The sequence below is a fragment of the Primulina tabacum genome, chromosome 12, assembly GCF_025594145.1.
Source record: "Primulina tabacum isolate GXHZ01 chromosome 12, ASM2559414v2, whole genome shotgun sequence".
NCBI lineage: Eukaryota > Viridiplantae > Streptophyta > Magnoliopsida > Lamiales > Gesneriaceae > Primulina > Primulina tabacum.
In genome coordinates this window covers 1,837,529-1,851,423 of record NC_134561.1, presented here as the reverse complement: position 1 = coordinate 1,851,423, position 13,895 = coordinate 1,837,529, and the positions used below count along the sequence as shown (strand labels likewise).

The 13,895-nt window shown below is 36.9% G+C and overlaps 2 protein-coding genes across 3 annotated transcripts; one reads left to right on the top strand and one right to left on the bottom strand.

Moving 5' to 3' along the window:
- Positions 1 to 27: 27 nt before the first annotated feature.
- On the bottom strand, positions 28 to 3,028 carry LOC142521248 (uncharacterized). Of its 2 annotated transcripts, none has more exons than XM_075624474.1 (5): positions 2,756 to 3,028; positions 1,728 to 1,866; positions 1,232 to 1,263; positions 535 to 621; positions 28 to 368 (listed from the first exon to the last, which is right to left on the bottom strand). In XM_075624474.1, the coding sequence occupies exons 1-5, from the start codon at positions 2,975 to 2,977 to the stop codon at positions 240 to 242; spliced, it is 609 nt and encodes a 202-aa protein (XP_075480589.1). In that variant the 5' UTR covers positions 2,978 to 3,028; the 3' UTR covers positions 28 to 239. The 2 variants fall into 2 exon arrangements, with proteins under 2 accessions (XP_075480589.1, XP_075480590.1); XM_075624475.1 differs by having other exon boundaries at positions 28 to 365.
- Positions 3,029 to 4,469: 1,441 nt separating this feature from the next.
- Positions 4,470 to 13,115, top strand: LOC142520050 (PLASTID TRANSCRIPTIONALLY ACTIVE protein 6, chloroplastic). The gene is made up of 6 exons (XM_075623004.1): positions 4,470 to 5,037; positions 10,654 to 10,722; positions 10,822 to 10,926; positions 11,602 to 11,721; positions 12,288 to 12,377; positions 12,469 to 13,115. The coding sequence occupies exons 1-6, from the start codon at positions 4,540 to 4,542 to the stop codon at positions 12,583 to 12,585; spliced, it is 999 nt and encodes a 332-aa protein (XP_075479119.1). The 5' UTR covers positions 4,470 to 4,539; the 3' UTR covers positions 12,586 to 13,115.
- The last annotated feature ends 780 nt before the right edge of the window (positions 13,116 to 13,895 follow it).

The window sequence follows — 13,895 nt, the reverse complement described above, 5'->3', positions numbered from 1 at the left end:
GAGAGTTCTCCAAAAGAGTAAATCGTGTGAATAACAAATTTTAGATGAGGAAAGGGAAGCGAGAATAACTTGATTATTTTCCCAATTTAAAAAAGAAAATAAGAAAGAAGAATCCATTGATTATCATCATGGTTTTCTAACAAAATGTCACTGTAATCTATACTCCTCAAATTCATCTACACCACTCTAAATTGACAACCCCGTTTCAACAACCGGGAGTAGTCGAGGAAAAAGATCTTTTAGCCTTGATCTCCAACAAGAAAACGACTTTCGTGCGAACTCAAACTCGTCGAGTGAAGCTGTTTTCTTCTCTTTACTAGATGTAATGCAGTCTTCCTATCATCCTTAGCATCCTCGAAATCAGGCTGCTTAAGAAATGAATGTTACAACACATAAAACAGCATTCAAGTTAATCATTCTACGTGATTTTTCTAAGGGATCAGTTTTTCATATTCAAAACAGCAAGGATCTTGATGTGCATCAATGGCCATGGAAAGAAAGCCCAAAAACTTCAGTAAAATCTTCATGTCATACCTTAATAGCTAATGCTTTGTCAAAGCTTTCAATGGCAGAATCGGGCTCCCCAAAGTTTAATTGCGCTCTCCCAACAGTAATCCATGCCTATTCATAATATATAGGATAAACAACTCAGTATATATGATAGATGCATGTACAACACACACAGCAGATATAACATTTCAGCTAATTATCATCCTGGAGGAAGGTCATCGAAGATCCAACTTCGAAACGTTAGAAAGCTAGTGAAACTATCAAGTATATATTTGTTAAAATAAAGGTGATGGCATCATTGATATTCAACCATTATGTAGACTGAACAATAATGAGTAATTCATCGACAGAGATTTTTTCTCAAGCTCGACGGCGTATTCCACAGTTGATTACAGAATGCGCAAGAAGATAGTTTCGAGGTTGGTTGACAAAGAGATTAGTGATGTGTGGTCTGCAATATTTTAATTGAAACCTAAACTTTTGGATGCAATCTTAATGGTGTTTTCCATGCATACAGGAGGATTTAATTTGAGTGGTACGCATTTGAAGGTAAACTGAAGTTGAAATATTATCAATGTGATGTCTCCTCAAAGCCAATTTTTTTGTTTTTTTACGAAAATCATCGAGAAGAAGGAATACCAATGGAAATTTCGAAATTTTGTCAGCCCCAACAACTTCAGTAAAAAGAAACAAAAAAAAGAGGCAGATTCAAATAGTGTACCTCAGCCCATGTTGGTTCCAATTCAGCAGCTCCTGTTATCGGAGGACAAATCACTAGTTAAAAGGCATGGATTTATCTAGATTTATTCCAAGTTGATGTAACCAATTCCAAATCTCATTATAGTTTATCTCAAACAGCAAATGGTGTTCACACGAATTCAACCCCCATTAAATTTGTAACATGACTAGTATTCTTTGCTTCAATAGTGAAGAGTGCTGGGAAAAGATCAAGTATCTACTTGGATTGAGTCTCATATATAGTTTGAGAATGTCTCAATCTCAGATTTGTTGAGAGAATGGACTTTTGTGTATTGTTAATATGATCAATGTCTGTTTAGCCTTTTGTCGCAAGTGGATCACTGGTTCACTCATTGTAATTAAAAGATTTTAATTATTTAATAAAATATCGTTTATTATATATATAAAAAAAAGTAGTGTGACTTGCAGGTGAATGAAAATGAGAACGATAGAAGTAGAAGGGAGAAAAGGCGACATACGAGCTGCAGCCTTCAAAGCATTCCACGCATCTCCCAGTTCAAGTAGAACCTGTGCTTTCTGTTCATGTAAAACAGCACGCCCCGGCATCAAAGTAATTGCCGTCTCCCACTTAGAAAGAGCTTCGCGATATTTTCCTTCCTGTATAACAACAAAGGGGACAAATTTTGATCCAATGAATAACGTAACAAGGCGATATCTAAATAGGCGAGGAATCAAAACTGTGCTGTGTGAGAATAAAAATGAATAAACACACAATATCTTGTCTATCTCAGACACAGAGATGCAAAATTTCTTCGAAGAGAACTGTTCATAGGGAGAAACAAGTCCACCAGTCATCATTCAACCACAAGAAATTGCACAGCAGCTTCTAGGTAAAGATGTGCAACAGTTCAGCTCGATTGGTTTTGGCTTATGATATGATATGACAGCAAATCAACACTTGAATCAAAACATTACCCTGTAAGATAATGTACAACAAAGCTTAATAATTTCTAATTATTAGCAATATCAAGCACCTCTTTCAAGTACTTAGACCAAACAATTTCGGTGCCACCGGACATTATTTGACAGGAAAATTTGGTTTCACCCAGCTGGTTACTGACAATTTGCCAAACTAACTGAATATGATTTCCAGGCATCGTAATCAGTTTAACGGAGGCAAAATTTGAAAACAACCGAACTTAAGAATACCGACAAGAACTGTGATAGGTGACAAGAAATCTGCAGCTTTTGAATTCAAATTTGAATTCTTTTGTAAACAATACTCAAGTTGAAATATATTTTAACATGACAGCGTCACAGCAGACTTCAAGCACAAGCCTACTCATTCAATTCAGAATCAAAACAGATCAAATACCCACTTCAAATTCAAATATTTCTCAGTTCCCACACACACAATCACTCCAACAAACAGAAATCCCCCACACACTGCATCAAACAACAAATCCCAAATCAAAACACAGCACAACAGAGATCGAAACACGCAAAACCCATATGCCCAAAAGCAACCAAAACAAAAAAAGATCACCTCAGCAAGCTTATTTCCTTGAGCTTCAAATTCTTGCGCAGTATTCTTCGTTTTTTCACCACCACCATCGCCGTGGTTTCGAGAATCTTCGGATTCTTCCAGAGGTTCAGCTGCAGCACTCGTATCAGTATCGGAAGTAGCGTAATCAAAGGGAAGATTTGGGTCGAGAATCTTCCGTTTTCTTGCAGAGTTGCTTTGAGTTTTCTTCCATGTCATCTTCATCTTCTTGTGTTTATCTATGCTACTTGAGAATTCCAATTCTCCATTTTCAATTTTTTTGCTTATATTTATATTTTAATATTTAAAATTAAATAAATGGACATATATATTATTTTTTACTGAATGAAATTAAATGAAATTTTTTACAAAAATAAATTAATTTTTAGGAATTTAATATACGATTAATTTAATTAATTAACTTATATTAAGGCCAATTTTGATTATAGGGTTCTAGGCTATTTTAAAAAATTGGTAGAATTTAATTTTTTTTCTAGCAAAAGAAAAAAAATTTCTTGACATTTTTGCACTGTTCTAAAAAGCCCGCTTAAGGGAAGTTTAAGACAAAAACGCCCCGCTTCGAAGAAAAGGAAAAAAAAACGATTAAACTGTAGTTTGACCGAATAAACGTAATTAAGACGTTTAATCAAGTAAGCTTAAACACAATTAATCACATCTATTTATTTTTAAAATTTTTATTTTAAAGATATGTCTTTTTATTTTAAAATAATAAATTAAGTTTATAATTTAGATGTTTATTTTTAAATTTTAATTATGATTAAGCATGTCTGATAATGATTTGACAAATATTTAGCATTTTTTAATGTGATCTTGTTACAAAAACAATTAAAGATTACAATTTTGAGATTTTTATGCTTTTATAAATACGAGAATTAATGTATCAAACTTAAATTTATCATATTTATGTATTATTTTATCTATTTATTACTTTGAGTTAATTTCAATTTCACTAAAAATAAAAAACTCTTTTTCACGCTTAAGCATGTGTTAATCTCGTTTAAGCTTGAAAAGTTTGGAGCTCGACATCCACGCTTCGGAACGCTTCACGTTTTTTAGAACCTTGCATTTTTGCATTAGCCTATTTATCATTTAGTAATTGATTTAAAAAAAAGTTTAATATTGGCTCAAAAGAAAAAAAAAAAAAACAAGTTTTAAGTCCAAGCATTGGATATTATATTTAATAAGTTTCTTGTTATTTCATAAATAAAGCTTGAAGTAAATTTTTTTAGAATTATGAATAAATTATTACATAATAATATGTTTTTGGTAAGGTTATTGTGAAACAGTCTTGTAAATTTATATTGTAAGATATGTCGACGATTATATAGTGAAAATTATATTTTTGATATACAAAATGAGTTTGATCGATTAGAAAACTCATGTCACAAAAATTAATGTGTAAAACTATCTCACAAAAATTATATATATATATATATATATATCATATGAGACAGTATCATATATCTTTAACTTTGACTTGTGAGATGGATTAGTAGGTCCATATTTATAATGATAAAAACTTGTGTGAAACGGTCTCACGGATCGTATTTTGTGAGACATATATTTTATTTGGGTCATCCATAAAAAAATATTAATTTTTATGTTAACAGTATTATTTTTTATTATAAATATGAAAAAATTATTGATATAAAATATAATTATTTTCATGGATGAATTATATGCTTTTAAACGTCGCGCAATAATATATCTTGACAGATAAAATCTAATCCACCCGAACTTGCTACGAGCCGCCGCTCTCCAGCACCATGAGCGCCGCCGCTCTCCTCCTTTTATCGCCTACCATGCCGTCGTATAACCGCATGGTCTTTGCTGCACCACCCTCGTCGCGCTTAATCGCACTTAATTCCACCAGGCTCCGGAAATTTAACTCCATGAGGCTTGAATTCGTATCTTCCAGACCAGACTTCCGAGCTTGGGCTGACGACGGAGATGCCGACGGTGGAGGTCTGGAAGACTACGACATGGATGAGGACGAGGTGGAGGAGGTTGACAATAAGAAGGATTTTGATATTGATTACGACACCGCAGCTACCATGGCTGCCGGCATGGCGGGACATGGCGGAGATGATGACATCGCAATGGTGGATAGCAAGAGTTTCGTGTATACCCAGGGTTGGGACTCGGATAAAATAGTCGATTACCGGATTAATGAAGACGAGTTCCACAAAATCTGTCTGTTGGATTGTGACTTCTTCATTAGAAAGCCTCCTGATCCTGATAATGATGTGTATGACTTTAGAGAGGTAATAATGCACTCGAGTTTTGTATGATGTGCTGATAAATCGCAGGTTGATTTGATTCGAATGCTTATTTTTGGGACTTGTTAAGGAATTCTCTAATTGTGCTGGCGTAGGTAAAAATCTGAATCTTGCTTGCTTCATGCCTCTTGGCTACTTATTTTTTGTTTGAACTGTGATTTTGCAAGATCTTTCGAGAATTATGGCTGTAAAATAGAAACTTTTATCCAAGAGCATTAGTTTCCATGAATGAAAGTAGAATTTTTTCAATATGTGGCGTGGTCAAGGTTGATTTTTAAGTATGTACCTGATCCTCATGATGGATTTATTTCATCAAAAGAATGCCAATGTTTAGGTAGAGTAATAAATCGAATTAACAGAAGGAATTCTGATACAACTAGAGAAGAACTTCAAAGCAAGAGAAATAGAAGAATGAGTAGCATTCCAGCAAAGTTGGTGGATTATGTAGTTGCAAATAAATAAGTGATAGTTAAATAAGAAATGCACATGAATACGTGTAAGTAATAGAATAATGTAAGAGTAAAAGAGAGTTGGTTACTTGACAGGAAAGTAAAAATAGGGATTTGAAGCACATAAACCTATAAGAAGGTGCTAGGAGGTTGGCTGCCTCGAACAAGCTTAATCCTATCAAGGTGCTCTCGTTGAGTTTGCGGTCACGACAGACGGAACACAACAAGCAAAAATCGATGAAATTCTCACCAAGTTAGCTACAACGCACGACAATCAAGCATCTTGCATCAATTTGCTCACCAATTCGATGAAGGATCTGTCAATTGGATTGCAAACAATAGATGCGAAGGTGGATCAGTACATTCGTCGGGATACACCCCATGTGACGGAGTAGTCACTCCAGTCACCGGTGAAATTACAAACCGAGCAGCCCGGTTCTGTGAACGTTTCTGATGGCAATTCATCACTGCGATCCATGCGATTAGAGGTTCCGCGTTTCTCTGGCGCCAATAATTCGGCGTGGATTTCTCGAATTCAGAGGTATTTTGACTTCTATAATACCTCCGATGCACAGCGTTTGGTCATTGCCTCTTTTCATTTGGATGGGGATGCGCTTGATTGGTACGATTGGATGCATAAAAATCAATTATTGGACACTTGGTCCGAGTTTTAGTTGCTGTTGAGAAATGTTTTGGACCTTCTGAATTTGAGGATTCCTTTGGAAAGTTGTGCAAGTTAGTACAATCTGGTTCACTAGCGGGCTATCAGTACATGTTTGAGCAATTGTCTAACAAGAGTTTGGGAATTCCGGAACATGTTTTGATTAGTTGTTTCGTTTCGGGTTTACGACATGATTTACGCAAGGAGGTGCATGTGTATAAACCTCAGACTTTGGTTCAGGCTATGGGGTTAGCACATGTATTCGAGGATAAGATCATGGAGGTTAAGTCCCAGTGGCGAGTGGGGAGTGAATGTTCCAAACAGGAGAGATTTTTGCACAACTCTAAGGCCTCGACTCTTCTGCCATTGTTACCTACCCCTTTATTAATTGCTGCAATAGGGGGTGCTTGAGCAAAACCACCATTGTTCATTAAGAAGCTATCCCTGACCGATGGCCGCCCGAAGGGACAAGGGCCTCTGTTATAATTGTGATGAAAAACACTCGTTCAGACATCGGTGTCAAGGCAAACTGTTTTGTTTTATGATTGATGATGAATTGGAGGAATCAAGGTAGAGGTGGAAGAACTACCAGATACTACTGTTGTTATACCTGAGATTAGCCTCCACGCAATGGCCGGACAAGTGTCTCCTCGGACATTACGTTTTCGAGGTCAGATTTGTAGTCTTTGTGTCAAGAATTTTGTGGATGGAGGGAGCACCACGCACAATTTTATACAAGAACGGGTTGCGATTTTCTTGAAATTACCCATTCTTAATTCCCCAAACTTCAAGGTTTTGGTAGGGAATGGTTAAACTCTTACGTGTAATGGCTACTGTCCTGGGGTCCAAATTCTCGAAGACTTTTCTCATTGATTGTTATGTCCTCCAACTTCAAGGGGCAAAAGTGCTATTGGGTGTCCAATGGTTAGAGTTGCTGGGCAGAATTACGGTGGATTATAAGGAATTGTATATGGAGTTTTTGAGGGAGAATAGGATGGTGCGGTTGCAAGGGGGACAATTTGTTGCAATGGCAACAAGTTCAATTCACTCAACTCCGCCGTTTGTCAAATACGGAGGCTATTTCTAGTTGTTTCCAGTTGTTTTCTTAGTGGCGGAGACGACCTTTACCGTTGAGGTACTTCCTCAGTCTCAAGAGCTTTCTCTCTTGCTTGACTTGTTCAGAGATGTATTTTATGAACCGAAAGCACTACCCCCTTTCCGAGCCATTGATCACCACATCCATCTTATCCCAAATTCTAACCTGGTCAATGTTAAGCCATACCATTATCCACATTCTCAAAAGATTAAGATTGAAGGATTAGTGTCAGAAATGCTTTTGTCATGGGTCTTTCATCCCAGTCATAACCCTTTTTCCTCGCCCGTCCTTTTAGTAAAAAAGAAAGATGGAATGTGGCGTTTTTGTGTCGACTATAAAGCCTAAAACCAAGTTACTATTAAGGATCGTTTCTCTATTCCAACCATAGATGAACTTCATGGGGCCTCCATTTTTTCCAAAATTGATTTGTGTTCCGGGTATCACCAAATCAGGGGTCATCCCCGAGATGTTCATAAGACTGCCTTTCGCACTCATGAGGGCCATTACGAATTTGTCGTAATGCCTTTCGGCCTTACCAATGCACCCTCAACATTTCAAGCCTCGATGAACTCTCTGTTCCAGCCGTTTCTTCGTAAATTTGTCATCGTCTTTTTCGATGATATTCTGGTTTTCAGCAAGACTATTACTGACCACCTACCCACTTAAACTTGGTGTTGTCTTGTCTAAGACAACACTCGTTCTTTGCCAAGCGCTCTAAATTTTCTTTTGCCCAAACTTCTATTGATTACTTGGGTCATATCCTTTCTGTTAAAGGAGTCAAACCAGACCCTAACAAAATCGTGGCCATTCAACATTGACCTACCCAACCACCTTGATGGCTCTTCATGGTTTTTTGGGATTAACAGGGTTTTATATGCGGTTTGTTGAAGGATATGCACATATTGCTTCGTTTCTCACTGATCTTTTAAAAAAGATCAGTTCTCTTGGTCTCCAACGGTCCAAACATCTTTTGATAATTCAAGCTCGCCTTAACTCAAACTCCAATTCTTGCTCTGCCAGATTTTTCTGTTCCCTTCCAGCTTCAAACTGATGCTTCAGGAAGTGGGATCGGGGCTCTTCTATTTCAGCATAACCATCCCATTGCTTATTTTAGTAAATAGCTTTCTCATCGAATGGCTAGAGCCTCTACCTATGTTCGAGAACTGTTTGCGGTCACGCAAGCTGTTTCCAAATGTCGTCAATATATCCTCGGCCACCATTTTACCATTCTCACCGATCATCAAAGCTTGCGTGACATCCTTAACCAAGCAATCCACACACCGGAGCAACAAAAATATTTGATCAAGCTTTTGGGCTTTGATTTTGATATCCAATACAAACCGGGCAAAACTAATATTGTTGCGGATGCCTTGTCTCATGAGTTTGGAGACACCCGACCCAATCTTTCCTTGCCATCACTTCCCCTCTAATACGTCTTACTTCCGAAATTCGCTCTGAAGTTTTGTTGGATCCCTTCTATACTGCTTTACTCAAGAAATCCTCTAATTCTGACCCACGCTCTTCCCTTTACCAATGCTGTGATGGGTTGGTTTACAGACACCAGCACATTTGCCTTAACCCCAGCTCACCCCTCAAAACAAAAGTGCTTTTCGAGTTCCATAATAGTCCTTTGGCAGGTCATGCAAGTGTTAAAAAGACTCCGTCCGGATTGGGGCGTGCGTTTTACTGGGAGAATATGGATAAAGATGCCCGGGCTTATGTTACCCACTACCATATATGTCAACAAGTCAAATATAATCCTTCTAAGCCACAAGGATTATTGCAGCCCCTACCGATTCCGTCTAATATTTGGGAGGATGTCTCAATGGACTTTATTACGGGCTTGCCAAGTTTGAATGGTTTCTCGGTTATTTTAGTGGTCGTGGATCGCTTGTCTAAATATGCCCATTTTGGGCCTTTGCGTGAGGGCTTTACAGCCTTGCAGGTGGCTTTGCTTTTTACAGATATTGTTGTTAAATTAAACATCATTCTTTTCCTTAGACTATTGAGTCGGATCGGGATCCAGTTTTTTAAGCCGTTTTTTGCCAGAGTTATTTCGGAATAGTGGCACCTCTTTACAGATGTTCAGTGCCTATCACCCGCAATCCTATGGTCAAACAGAAGTTTTGAATAAATGTCTTGAGCAGTACTTGCAGGGTTTTGTATGGAGCAGCCACATCAGTGGGTGAAGTATTTAGTTTTGGCCGAGCTTTGCCATAATACGAGTTATCATTCTGCCATTCATATGTCTCCCCTTTGAAGTGGTTTTTGGTAAACCTCCACCTCCTTCTCCTTCGTGTATTCCGGGGTTTTCGGATATCGAAGCGGTGGGTCAGTGGTTGGTTGATTGAGATGAGATGTCGCATTCTGTCCTTGCCAATTTACAGATGGCCCAAGCCTGAATGAAAGCTTCTGCAGACAGTCATCACCGAGGGGTTTGTTTTGAGGTTGGACAGTGGTGCTATATTCGTTTACAACCTCACCGGTAGATTTAGGTGTCTGGGAAAAAGTTCGCTAGGCTTAGTAAACGTTTTCATGTTCCATTTAAAATCATGTAGAAGATTGTCGCTGTTGCATATAAGCTTGAACTTCCGGAGCACTGTAAAATTCCTGCTGTTTTTCATGTTTCTGTTCTGAAGCTTTGCCCCAATCCAGAGCAAGTAACCATACTGTCTCTTCCAACCTTGGCTGAGGACAATCAACCGGCGGTGACACCTTTGGTTGTCGTGGGGTCTCACACAATCAAGAGGGGTTCTGTCGAAGTTTTGCAGATTTTAGTGCAATGGGAGGGTCTGCCAAATGGAGGAGACTTCATGCGAAGTTATGGTGGTGTTTGTCAAGCTCTTTCCTACTTTTCACCTTGAGGACAAGGTGCTGCTTCACTAGAAACGTAATGATACAACTAGAGAAGAACTTCAAAGCAAGAGAAATAGAAGAATGAGGAGCATTCCAGCAAAGTTGGTGGATTATGTAGTTGCAAATAAATAAGTGCGAGTTAAATAAGAAATGTACGTGAGTATGTGTAAGTAATAGAATAATGAAGAGTAAAAAGAGAGTTGGTTACTTGACAAGAAAGTATAAATAGGGGTGTGAAGCACATAAACCGATGAGAAGGTGTATTGATAAAAACAGTTTCTCGCTGAACTGCTTTTCTCTACTCTCTACTCCCCATTGTAGGAGGTGCCAGCCTCGAACAAGCTTAATCCTATCAAACTATTTCTTTGGAACATTGATACTTCTTCCGTGATTTTGCACTAGGCTAGTTATATGATTACCTTCATAGTTTTATTTTTGTTTGGGTTTAATTCTTATTGTTCTGTCTTATTTTGAGTTGGTACAACCACATTGAATCCACCCTTTTCGACGTAACTATAATATTTTTTGGTCATGTGTAGATGTATGTTACTCCACCAGACACAGATGTATACTCTATCCCTAAGGTTTTTGCACCAATGCCTCAAAAGGTATCTAATAGTTTTTTAAAATATGCAGTCTTGTTTGGCCTAATTCATGTGTTGCGCTGTGGTAATTTTTCTTGACTTATTTACAACCATGGCATGCAGTACATTCGATGTGCACAGAGTGATTATGGATGGTATAATGTAACAGAGCCACCTATTGATGCACCCAGAGACCCCATGTATAAATCTGAGAAGGAAGTCCTCAAGGTCTGAGCAAAACATCATATTTTCAGTCTTTTATGTCTTTTAAGTAAAACATTCAATTCGTTATTCAAGTACTAAAAATTTTAATGTACCTATGTTGTGGTAACATAATCTATCCACAAGATGTAGTTTTAATTTCAAATGGTGTTGGGTAGGATCCGGACTAATTATGTATTTAGCTATTGCTGTCTGCATATCCTTTGCACTTCTTCTGAAGTTGATGGTGATCACGCTACTTTTTAAGTTTTCTTTTCTTGTTAAGTTTGATGGGCTTTTAAAATGGCAACGAAGTGCGTGACATGCCAGTTGGTAAGTAAATATGACAAAGTTTGTGGACGTCGCTGGTTTACAAAATCGTGGTTCTTAGCTCATGTTTGGTGTCTTGCATTGAGCATACATTCTTTTAATCGTACTTCAGTAGGTGCTCTCCTTTGCCTGACACGTTATTAGTTAGTAAATTTAACGAAGACTGTGGATGTTGTTGATTTATGAAATCATGCTTGGTGACATCCATCGAGGATATACAGTCTTAAAGTCGGGTTTTTATCATTCGCTCCTTTGTTTTGTGCATGTCCACAGTCCTGACATTCATCGATGTGTCCACTCTTAAGTGGAAATATTAGTGGTCTGCATTGAATCTTGTCTTCCGGGCATAGCACGAATCATGTTCTTTTGCAGGTTTTCTTGGTGAAACACTATAGGAATCGCCGGTTGGGTGATCCTGAATTTGTACTGGATTTTGAGGAGATCTATGTTATTGATTCTAAAACCAAATCAATCACCAGGGCAAGAGTTGTGGTAGGCTGGTTATCTTTAAATGCTCTCTCTTTTTCTTTCTGTTTGAAGTGGCATTATTAAGACACTTGGCTCCTTTAAAAAGGACCTTCAAATTTGCTGTGCCTTCTGAATTGTTAGGTTCTGTTTCATTGTGAAAATTCTGAAATGATTAAAATACATAATACGAATCATCAAGAGGTTCAACGGTGTCTCCTGATGATTTCAGTAGCATATACGATAGTTGTGTGCTATAAATTATTTGGTCCAAATTATTCTCGTTTATGCTGTTATTTCAGTTAAATAGATTAAAAGAGGAACATTAAATTTTTTTAATAATTTTAAATAATAGTGGATGAAAAATTAAATTTAAATTTTGACTTCATCTAAAAGACCAGAAGTATTCATTTTGGTAACTTGAATTGGTGAACAGGCCAAAATGACCAATCCTTGGTGATACACCAAATAACCTCTTAAAGTCTCTTGCTTAATATATAGTGTAATCGATCTACGTACACCCAAATATATATCTCCCATTTTATTGTATCTGCAATTTACGAGCTTGATATGATACTATTATCTTTCTTCAGGTGACAGTCCCGGAAGGAAGAGATCGAGATAGAAAGAATGACTTGTTGGTCGTTCGAGATAGCGGGAACTCCTTTAAAATAATTCGATCGGTCACTATTCGAAACTGATGCAACTTGTTACCTGACTCTCCCATGTTTCCTTTCTAAATTAACTGACAGATATCCGTTTCTTCATTTGTAGGAGGAGAGGGACGATCCAACGACAGTGATAGAGAAGGAAGAGTGGTCTAAAACCAGGGAAGATATGGAAAAACATCTCAGAAAGCTAAGAGACTTCAGCGTTTCAAACTGGTTTTAATGAGATGACAGTGAGTGATAGAAAAAAGTGCTGAAGCTTGAAGCTGGTTCTCCAAGACACGCAGGATGATGGATGTTTATTGTTCCCTCGTTTCTTGATAAAAGACGCACATTCTTTGCACCTCAAGGTTGGGTATGTTCATATTCAGAAACGTCCTGTCAGGAAAATGCTGACAACTTAATTGTTCCAGTAGGCACCTCGATCGCTTTGTGGATGAAGCCTTCGGTTTTATTAGCACAGACTGTTTTACACTCATCAGTAAGCACAGAAATACTTCATCACTTTCAGTGATGATCTCCTCATAGAGACAGTATGAAGATGAATGATCTCAGAATGTTGTAGTTTGTTTGATATTTTACATTCTTCGTTCATAACAAGACGATAGATCGTGGGGGGTCTGACAATACATTCTTGTAATGAAAAGGGTTGCTGGAAGAAAAGACACGGTTTGATGAAACATATGATGTTGCAGTTTCTGCATAAATGTACCTATACAGTTTCATATGTTAGTATTGTTGATGTTATATTTATCCAGTTATGTTGAGAAAGTTGTTATGATTGTGAATGTTTCCACTATTTATATACGGATTAATTACATATATTATCTTTGCGAAATCTCGAGATTGTTGAAAATCTGACTCTTGGTACTTTTAACTTTTGAATACATGTATTTTGAGAAAGTTGTTATAATTGTGAATATTTCTACTATTTATATACGGATTAATTACATACATTAGCTTTGCGAAATCTCGAGATTGTTGAAAATCTTACTCCTCGTATTTTTAACTTTTGAATACACATATTCTTGAAAACAATGTGGAGAAGGGTGTGTGCGTTCAAAATTTAAAAATATAAGGATATGTATTCTAGATTTGAAAATACGAGAAGTTAATAGATATTTGTCATGGGAATTTTTAGTAAGATTTTACAGAGTTGGTTTAATTAGCTTTTTTATATAATACAAAAACTTTAATGAGACAATCTCACGAGTCAATTTCATGAGCTTGAATTTTTTTCGACTCGACTCATAAAAAATATTGATTTTAATGTTAAAAATATAAGTTTTCATCGTATTTATACGTCGTATCGACTCGACTCATAGATATAAATTTAGGAGATCATCTAACAATATCTACTATATATATAAGTGTGTGTGTGATTGATTTTTATTATTATTATTATTATTGTTATTATTGTTGTTGTTGTTGTTATTATTATAGGTTTTAACTTGTCACTTATAGTTGTAAATGGTAATTTATCATTGTAATTATTCTTACCAAAGACAATTATTAATTATTGATTGTGTATTA